An 11,427-nucleotide genomic window follows, 5' to 3' on the forward strand; every position below is an offset into this window, starting at 1 on the left:
GGTTCAGCTTTGATCGATAATGTAATGATAATGTAACATGACAAGTGTACAGGCCTAGGTTCAGCTTTGATCGATAGTGTAATGATAATGTAACATGACAAGTGTACAGGCCTAGGTTCAGCTTTGATCGATAGTGTAATGATAATGTAACATGACAAGTGTACAGGCCTAGGTTCAGCTTTGATCGATAGTGTAATGATAATGTGACATGACAAGTGTACAGGCCTAGGTTCAGCTTTGATCGATAGTGTAATGATAATGTAACATGACAAGTGTACAGGCCTAGGTTCAGCTTTGATCGATAGTGTAATGATAATGTAACATGACAAGTGTACAGGCCTAGGTTCAGCTTTGATCGATAGTGTAATGATAATGTGACATGACAAGTGTACAGGCCTAGGTTCAGCTTTGATCGATAGTGTAATGATAATGTAACATGACAAGTGTACAGGCCTAGGTTCAGCTTTGATCGATAGTGTAATGATAATGTGACATGACAAGTGTACAGGCCTAGGTTCAGCTTTGATCGATAGTGTAATGATAATGTAAAATGACAAGTGTACAGGCCTAGGTTCAGCTTTGATCGATAGTGTAATGATAATGTAACATGACAAGTGTACAGGCCTAGGTTCAGCTTTGATCGATAGTGTAATGATAATGTAACATGACAAGTGTACAGGCCTAGGTTCAGCTTTGATCGATAGTGTAATGATAATGTAACATGACAAGTGTACAGGCCTAGGTTCAGCTTTGATCGATAGTGTAATGATAATGTAACATGACAAGTGTACAGGCCTAGGTTCAGCTTTGATCGATAGTGTAATGATAATGTAACATGACAAGTGTACAGGCCTAGGTTCAGCTTTGATCGATAGTGTAATGATAATGTAACATGACAAGTGTACAGGCCTAGGTTCAGCTTTGATCGATAGTGTAATGATAATGTAACATGACAAGTGTACAGGCCTAGGTTCAGCTTTGATCGATAGTGTAATGATAATATAACATGACAAGTGTACAGGCCTAGGTTCAGCTTTGATCGATAGTGTAATGATAATGTAACATGACAAGTGTACAGGCCTAGGTTCAGCTTTGATCGATAGTGTAATGATAATGTAACATGACAAGTGTACAGGCCTAGGTTCAGCTTTGATCGATAGTGTAATGATAATGTAACATGACAAGTGTACAGGCCTAGGTTCAGCTTTGATCGATAGTGTAATGATAATGTAACATGACAAGTGTACAGGCCTAGGTTCAGCTTTGATCGATAGTGTAATGATAATGTAACATGACAAGTGTACAGGCCTAGGTTCAGCTTTGATCGATATTGTAATGATAATGTAACATGACAAGTGTACAGGCCTAGGTTCAGCTTTGATCGATAGTGTAATGATAATGTAGACATGACAAGTGTACAGGCCTAGGTTCAGCTTTGATCGATAGTGTAATGATAATGTGACATGACAAGTGTACAGGCCTAGGTTCAGCTTTGATCGATAGTGTAATGATAATGTAACATGACAAGTGTACAGGCCTAGGTGTAATGCTTTGATCGATAGTGTAATGTAATTGTAACATGACAAGGTTCAGCTTTGATCGATAGTGTAATGATAATGTAACATGACAAGTGTACAGGCCTAGGTTCAGCTTTGATCGATAGTGTAATGATAATGTAACATGACAAGTGTACAAGCCTAGGTTCAGCTTTGATCGATAGTGTAATGATAATGTAACATGACAAGTGTACAGGCCTAGGTTCAGCTTTGATCGATAGTGTAATGATAATGTAACATGACAAGTGTACAGGCCTAGGTTCAGCTTTGATCGATAGTGTAATGATAATGTAACATGACAAGTGTACAGGCCTAGGTTCAGCTTTGATCGATAGTGTAATGATAATGTAACATGACAAGTGTACAAGCCTAGGTTCAGCTTTGATCGATAGTGTAATGATACATGTAACATGACTATGAAGTAATGTCGACAGGGCCTAGGTTCAGCTTTGATCGATAGTGTAATGATAATGTAACATGACAAGTGTACAGGCCTAGGTTCAGCTTTGATCGATAGTGTAATGATAATGTAACATGACAAGTGTACAGGCCTAGGTTCAGCTTTGATCGATAGTGTAATGATAATGTAACATGACAAGTGTACAGGCCTAGGTTCAGCTTTGATCGATAGTGTAATGATAATGTAACATGACAAGTGTACAGGCCTAGGTTCAGCTTTGATCGATAGTGTAATGATAATGTAACATGACAAGTGTACAGGCCTAGGTTCAGCTTTGATCGATAGTGTAATGATAATGTAACATGACAAGTGTACAGGCCTAGGTTCAGCTTTGATCGATAGTGTAATGATAATGTGACATGACAAGTGTACAGGCCTAGGTTCAGCTTTGATCGATAGTGTAATGATAATGTAACATGACAAGTGTACAGGCCTAGGTTCAGCTTTGATCGATAGTGTAATGATAATGTAACATGACAAGTGTACAGGCCTAGGTTCAGCTTTGATCGATAGTGTAATGATAATGTAACATGACAAGTGTACAGGCCTAGGTTCAGGTTTGATCGATAGTGTAATGATAATGTAACATGAAATGCTGGCTATCAACGTTATTTCCAAATATGGACAAATTGCTTTCTGCAGAGAATTATTTGCTAAAATTCAAATTGGTAGATTTAGAAATGAACAAAGATTCAAGACATGTTGATTTGACCGTTGGCAGTGTAATATGGTGTATTGTTTGATGTTTTCGGCGATATGCTATGAACAGTGTGATAACAGTCGTAAATAACAAGGCACCAATTATAACATTGACAGATTCCTATGTTAATTCAGCCGATATCGAATATCAAGTATCGTGTTATCCTAACTCAAGAAAATGTGTCACTAAATTACTCATTTTGTTTTATATCTTTATTGAAAATATTAAATAGGAAATCAAAAATATTATTTGTTGTTTTCAATCATTCAAATAGATCAATGGCAACATTTAGAAAAAGTGTCTTTTTGACAGGCTAATGATTTAATTAAGTTTACAACAATCTCCGATATGGTGTTGTTGATGTTATGGAAAGTTTACTTCAGGTGTATGCTCGATGTTAAAAAAAAGAGATAGGTTTGAAGCACGGTAGATGAATGTAGGTGTGTTGCATCAGAGAACATATGGGACAAGAAGTAATTCCAACCGTGCAGACAAAATATGTTGGCAAAGTCAAAGAAACAAATATTGTAATAAAGTTGAATGCAATAAATCCTTCGGTCAAACAGCTATTTGTAATGGGACATGACAATAGATGATGAGATATACCTGTAAGGTTACGTTGGTTCTATTTTTGATATCCTATTAATACACCCAGGTAATCCCAGTTTTTTGTTTATGACATACCACGGTCGGGAAAACCGCAAATACTTTAAAACATTTAATATATATAATAAATGCTCTTGTCTGTTGGTCCGAAGGTTCAAAATTTCGTATCTCACATGTATGTGACGACATTGTAATTCATATTGTATAACCGACGATATTTACTGTGATAGTTAAGTTAGGATACCGAGCCGACATTCACCACAGGATGCTGTGGACAGTTGTCATGGTATTAGTCCTGACAGTACGGGGACTAGCTCTGCAGGACTGGGACACACCGGATACAATACCTGTAGCGTGTGGGCACGTCACCTGTGATATATGGACCCAATATTGTCACCATGGCATGTGTATGGAATGTAGTACCGCCGTCTGTAACCTACCCTTGGTGTCTGGAGGCCGGCCAATACAGTGTTACTTCTATTGTATGGATGGTAATAAATGTATTCCGACTTTTCATATTACATATTTTACTACATTGTGGGTAGGTATCAATTGTGACGTCATTGTTTTGTAAGCGAAAGTCGCGTCGTTTTCTCTGAAAAGTATGACGTTACGCTCGCAAAAGCATATGACATCACAATCATTACTTACCTGCAAGGCCATATGACTGCATGCAATATGCAAATACAACACACTATGCAAATACAGAAAACACCGATAATTAATTAGAAAATGTATCTTGTTGATGTTCCATCATTCTTTAATGCTACAAATATATTTTACGTTTTTTCTAAATATATAAATATAAGATGAGTGACACATCCAAATCAGTTCGACGTAGTTATACTTGAATATTAGATATGCTCTGAATTTCCTCTATTCTTATTGGATAATACACTGTCACATGGAGGTCGACATTATACAAATATCGACTTTTTGTAGGTTAATACGAGGACTTGTTAAACCTGAGAAAGGTGATATTCCTCGAGGCCGAAGGCCGAGGGAAATATCAACTTTCAAAGGTTTAACAATTCCTGTTATTAACCTTCAAAAAGTCAATAATTGTTTTGTTATATGAAATGATACAAGTTTTGCTATTCAAAATAATTTTTGAAGCAAGGACAGCGCAATGACTAATTTGACAAAGGTCAAGAAAATCTTCATCCACGTATCCTCAGTACAATGTACATACTTCTATTATGTTTTGTCATAATATAATCTTCGAATATACAGCTACATTTAACGTGTGTAAAATACCTTTCCTAATCCTACCACACTGTTGTCAGCCATGTTTGATTTGGCTATTGTCCGATGATTGGCAATGCTCTATTTTTGATTGGGTAAAAATTTGGAAGAGACAGGGAATTCCCTGTGTCTATTTATAGCCAGGTTACCGGATTTGCAATGTCAACCTCTGAACAGGTGTTCATCGGTCTCAGGTTGACATTGCATTTTGTCAAGACCTGTCCGAGCGGTCTAAACCAATCAGAAAACGGCAAAATTCACAGTCATATAACAATGCCTAGTGTCAACCCGAGGATATCACTGTCACCCGAGGCGAAGCCGAGGGTGACAGTGATATTCCGAGGGGTGACACTATATAGGCACTGTCACCCTCTAATGCAGGTAGTATTTATTTTATTATACCAAAAGTCTAGAAATAAATATAGTTTTCAAGTATTTGCAAACTACTGAAACATTTTACTTATTTTGGCAAAAGTCGAAAACTCACCGTCGGCAGTAAAATAACATATCAGCTTTCATACTGTACTCAGTAGCGCTTATCACCATTGCATTGTAAAAATAATACAACAAACATTCAGTGAATTATTCTTGTTGTCTAGTCTCATGCGTTTGTTAAAATCTTAACGTATTTGTAAGTCTCAAGGAATTTTGGGTTCGTCCCGTTGTCTGTTTGCAACATTAGCAACGTCACGAAGACGCTTGTAATCGCATGTCTTCCGTTCACCTAATCACCGACGTGAACAGTTTCTAAACGGAAAGCTCTGTACTTCATTTGAAAAAAAAAAGATATTAATAGTGAAATGCAAACTAATTTGGCAAAACTATTACTGAATAGCTCCAGATAAATTTTGAAGCGTCGGTTTTAAAAAACAAATATGGCGTCGAAAAAAGAAACGAGTGCGCATCTTTATCGGGCGGTTAATATTTTGCACTGTCAAAAATACACTATCACTCGTTCATAGAGGGTTGCTACGAACGTGTTTATTGTTTGTCTCCTATTGTTATAATGCTAACTGCCGTGTGATAGTGTAAAATACCAAATATCTCTCGACCAATCAGAATGCAGGATTCTCACTTGAGGTATAATAAAACAACATATACAGGACTTGTATCTTTTTTTATTTGTTTTCATACTACATGTATATCTGACTTTCTGATTAGCCTATTCCTATTTCATACCTCTATGAAAAAATCCTAGAAAGGCTTGAAAACCCGACATAATTATGACATCACAATATGACATTAACACGTTACGTATTGAATCAATGAGATTGAACTTCAAAACGCATTTTCATTTTATCTGAAAAATTCATTTTAAGCATTGGATGTCCCAATTAAAAAAAATATATCGGGATATGAAAGAATGATTTTTTGCCAACAAAGGCCTACAATTAATTTAATTATCATGTCGTGCGATAACATATACGTTAAATATGTTTTTTGTGTGTTTTTATACCTTTTAATTTCGTTTAATTATGATTTATTTTCAGTGAAGAAGAATATCGAGGCAGCAGGTAATACGTTTTGTGTGATTAAATTATCAATTTTCATATACAATTAGTGATACTATTACATAAAATCTACAATTGGTTTATTTATACTGTAAATACGTGTATCTTTTCTTCCTTTCCTCTGCTATTCTCTATATCAAAATATTGCATTTGAGTTTACATTCAAGTACTTTTGTTAAAAATAACAAATTTTACAGTAAAATGCATTTTTCTTTAAATTGCAATAAACATCAAACCGACCATTTAATTAAGCTTTCGATGACTATCTTTTATATTTAGAACTTGAAGAGAGAAATCCGCTAACACTACCGACTATGCCTCAGTCATTCACCACCTCGTCAGGTACGTTAGATACAATAGGTATCGTAGAGACTGACTTTTTATTGTTATATGATGTGAATTCCTTAAAGTTATATGTGTCGTAATTTTCATTGTCACGATCAAGAAGAGCTTTGAATATATTATCACCACCACAGGTGATTAACATTTTGAGAACTATAATATTTACAATGCATATGTGTTAATTGTATAAAGTTATGTAAGAACCAAAAAAAGTTTTTTGGAAGTACTGCCAAAAATCACTATATTTACGTCTAGACTGCAGTGAAATGAGTACACATGACAAACCTAAAAACCAAGCTGTTCTCTAAAATTTCATTCTACATGTTATAGTGATATTAGTTTTTAAGTGACTTTTTTCAGATGTGTTTTTATCTAAACACACGTAAAGCATTGTAAACCAGAACTACCACAGTGAATAAAGTATGTTTTGTTACCAATGTTAAACCAGAACTACTCACAGTGAATACATCATGTGTTGTTACGAATGTTAAACCAGAACTACCACAGTGAATAAATTATGTGATGTTACCAATGTTAAACCAGAACTACCACAGTGAATAAATTATGTGTTGCTACCAATGTTAAACCAGAACTACCACAGTGAATAAATTATGTGTTGTTACCAATGTTAAACCAGAAACCACGTGATTTATGGTGACTACCACAGTGAATAAATTATGTGTTGTTACCAATGTTAAACCAGAACTACCACAGTGAATAAATTATGTGTTGTTACCAATGTTAAAACCAGAACTACCACAGTGAATAAATTATGTGTTGTTACCAATGTTAAACCAGAACTACCACAGTGAATAAATTATGTGTTGTTACCAATGTTAAACAGAACTACCACAGTGAATAAATTATGTGTTGTTACCAATGTTAAACCAGAACTACCACAGTGAATAAAATTATGTGTTGTTACCAATGTTACCAACAGAACTACCACAGTGAATAAATTATGTGTTGTTACAGATGCTTATAAAGCGTCAGAGGTATTTGTCCTGAATTACTTTAAATGATTTGTACACCTTAATTCATTAAAACGTTTGGGTTTCAATAAATTACTGAAGAACAAACAACATGTCGATTTTCTACGCCCAGTTATGGAACATATAACTTTAACATGACAACGTTTAATCAATATACTATTTATTTGCAATTCCACAGGACAGCAGCCACAACAGGAAGATCCTCTTCACTCTCCACGTGAGTTACAAAACTTATATCAATAAATTAATTTACTAGTTTGTTAATTCGTTTTACATTACATCTCAAGCTGTTTGATTTTCAAAACCATTGTTTAATGTATTAAAATCTTTAGTAAGTTAAAACGAGGTTTAAATTATTACCATCTTTACTGAAGCCAATTGAAGATGACTATGTTTTGTTCAGATGTGACACCTAACACAGTGATAATGGTGGTGGTACCTACAGTGACATACGTGGCTGGTGTGATTACAGCTGTAATCTACCAAAAATGTACCAAAAAAGGAAACAGACAATTAACCACAGGTTCGTTTATGTATTATATAGCGGTAACTTTTCCGGGAGTTGTTTTAGCTTTATTCGACATTTTTCCTGAAATTCAAAACGCCGGCGAAATATTCTGAATTTCACTGCTGTTATACAAAGGTGCTGATATTGCTATAGATGAATCGATGTACCACGAAATTAAAACCTGCGAATATAAAAAATGTAAAGTAATCAATTACGTAACAAACATTGGACATAAAATAAACACTTTTTTCAGGAAAAAATGTCGCGTCATTTTTATCAAAACCGAAAATATTATTTAAATTTAAGAATGCTTTCATCACTGAACTTTGAAGAATTATCTGTTGTGATGAATGTGATGATGGAGTATTAAGGTAATTATTGCATTGTTACCTCAATACTACCTTGGTAGGCCATTTTAATTAATCTCCTTTTGATAATTAGAATCGCATGTTTACAGAAGTCAACAATCAACCACCCCAAGGTCGTTATTCCGGTACAACAGACCCCCAGGAGGCTGTAGAACTGGTCGTATCCAACAAATGACTGGACGATGGAAATAATAGTATTACAAATAGTGCCATTTAACAATGTGGTGAATTACGGTATAGGAACGATATGTCGCCCATGACAACAGATAAGAAATCTCGGACAGTGCCATATCACTTCCGGATGTCTCTTGGACGGTACATAGTTACGGTTTCTTGGGAAAATATATGTGTTGTATTGAAACGGAATAAGGAAATGTGACGGTCATGCCCGTGTACAGCAGCTGATTTTGTGTACTGTTTTTCACAGCTGTGGGATGTTTCGTTGGGAAATAATAAACAGACAACTAGAAATAATAGGCAATAATAAATATATGCCAGATATCTAGAAACTATTAAGTTAACGTTAAGAACATGTATTACATGATAATTATTTGATATTATCATTTGGCCGGTCAACAGAATGTTGTGTGTTGTTATCACGGCCGCCATGTTAGCATTATCTACGGTATGCATGGAAGTCGGACATTGAAAATGTACAAAACTTACTATTATTTAGGTCTTACCTAGTAAATCCGTGATGTTATGGATTGTGGGAATGTGCAATATATCCAGCACAACATAAATTTAGGTTAAAATCCATTTGTTATTAACAACATTTTATATTACTGACGTTCGTGTTATTCCCTCTCATAACTTTTCATGACTGAGAGTCCGAGTCGAGGGTGGTCGTTCGCATATGAATGGTGAACAAGCTATGTTTGTGTGATTAATTTATTATAGTGTGGAAGTTAGAGAGTTTAGCAAGAAAGTTATAGGATTTTGAAGATGTTCTTAATGGAAGTTTATGTCATATTTTAAGGAATTTAACGGAACTATCTTATTAAAGTTCCGCTTCATGTTACGGTTATTTTGGCGTGAGACGGCAGAATCGAGCAGCCATGTTTGCATTCTTGACCATATTTGGAAGAATTCGCATCCTCGGTGCAAACATGGGCGACCGAAGGCTATAAAAGGCCGAGCGCATTTCATAATTTCACCGTTGTCCTATTAACAAATCACATATCACTACGTCTCCTCGTCTACCTACTCTATAAGAATCTACTAGCCTATACTTCTACACATAGATAGTGAAAGGTAAAGGGAAATAACTCTTATACAAATATTGTAAAGCGGCAAGTTATATATTTAGATTAATACGTAGATAATTGGAATCTCTACGTATTACAAGCAAATCATGAAATGGTATTCTACATTTGCTATTAACTTGCTAAATGTATACATAGGATTAATACGCAGATAATTGGAACCTCTACGTATTACTAGCAAATGGCATTCTACATTTGCTATTGACATTCTAGATTCATATATAGGATTAATACGTAGATATTTGGAATCTTTACGTATTAATAGCAAATGGACTTCTACATTTGCTATCTATATTACTCATCTATATATAACAGTATAATTAAATTACGCTACTACAGCCTTAATTGTCGGACTGTATTATTACATGTATATTTAATATACAAGGATATCTAGTCTTGTAAATAAGTTGTGTTTATATTTAGATCAATACGTAGATATTTGGTCTTACTACGTATTGCTAGCAGGTGACATTCTACACTTGTTATTATATCTGTAATATATATAAATTTCTTTTATGTAAATATTGTGAATATTTATAGTTCTAAAGGGGACCTGTAAATTAAACTAGTTGATAGTCATCTATATTCATAAGTCATCTGTACATATAGTATTTATTAATTATTGAGTACCTGTTGAGTCCATGAGTCCAATATAGAGTGATAGAGGGAAATTGGAACATGTGTAGTTGTACATTGTAACTTATCAAACCGTTTGTAATCATCTTCTGTATTGCATTGTATACTCATTGTAAATTATTCATTATTCGATTGTTATACTTGTTAAATTGTTAATTGCTATTTCTCATGGGTAGAAGTAATAAACCGTGAATTTAATATCTGTCTTTGAGTAGTTCTTATAGTTAAAGGCGTTAGTTATAAAGGACTCGAGGGATCACTGAATGTGATCTGTGATCACAAAGGTAACAAACCCTACGAAATTGGATACAGTAAAGACGACCACGTACAACGCTACCTTAGGAACCTGTTGAAGACCTCGACACGGAACCAATTTCATTACAATATATATATAAAAAAACAACATTATTGAAGTATCTTAGTTACGGTATGTCAGACTATCTGCGTATATAAGAAGTTATTGCCTTTGTATTATTTATATAATCTTGAATTGTACATTAAACTATACATTGACTGTGAATGACGGCAGCAATATAAAGATGGAACTGGATAATCTTGGTCCCACCTACCTTTGGAATGCCAATACTTAAAATGGTAATATCGATCTATGTTCAGGAAATGAGACTAAATTCTGCAAAAGATGATTTATACAAACACATCATAGACAATTTCGTCTTCACTGTTGGAATTACTTCTTTGTCCCATATTTACATTTTGAAGCAGTATTCCACCATTTCAGATTTACTACTTCTGTATCAACTTAAATATGAAAAGCGTGCTTCTCAAGGCCCAGAAACTGGCAGCTAGGTTTATTTTGGTGTACCCAACTCATGATATGTTTTGCTGCCTTAAAATAAATTTTTATTCAAGAAGACTTTGTATGTTACATGTTACATAAATGTGTTAACCAAAATAAACCTTAATATCTATCAGGAAATATGTGTCTTGTAATAGACAGTCTTAGTAGAAATACCAGATTCTCATGTTTGAATAATTGTATAGTGCCTAAACACAACACTGTATTTTATTCATTTCAAAGCAATGTCTTGTTAACAGCATCAATGGTTGGTTTACCAAATGATGTACAGAAAATACAAAGCTATGCAATCTTTAAAGATGCTCCACTACCGACAGAACATAAATAATATTCATCATTTGAACAATAATTGGTGTTTAATCGTGTATATATATATGTCTAATTAACACAAAAAATTATATGAAATAATTTAGTTTGCCTT

The 11,427-nt window shown here is 34.5% G+C and overlaps 1 protein-coding gene across 2 annotated transcripts; it reads left to right on the forward strand.

Annotated features, from left to right (window-relative positions):
- Positions 1-2,231: 2,231 nt before the first annotated feature.
- LOC138304749 (uncharacterized) lies at positions 2,232-10,853 on the forward strand. Of its 2 annotated transcripts, XM_069245002.1 has the most exons (6): positions 3,368-3,813; positions 6,058-6,081; positions 6,358-6,420; positions 7,591-7,629; positions 7,816-7,935; positions 8,378-10,852. In XM_069245002.1, the coding sequence occupies exons 1-6, from the start codon at positions 3,588-3,590 to the stop codon at positions 8,461-8,463; spliced, it is 558 nt and encodes a 185-aa protein (XP_069101103.1). In that variant the 5' UTR covers positions 3,368-3,587; the 3' UTR covers positions 8,464-10,852. The 2 variants fall into 2 exon arrangements, with proteins under 2 accessions (XP_069101104.1, XP_069101103.1); XM_069245003.1 differs by lacking the exon at positions 7,816-7,935 and having other exon boundaries at positions 2,232-3,813; positions 8,378-10,853.
- Positions 10,854-11,427: the final 574 nt, after the last annotated feature.

Source organism: Argopecten irradians, chromosome 12 (genome assembly GCF_041381155.1).
Source record: "Argopecten irradians isolate NY chromosome 12, Ai_NY, whole genome shotgun sequence".
NCBI lineage: Eukaryota > Metazoa > Mollusca > Bivalvia > Pectinida > Pectinidae > Argopecten > Argopecten irradians.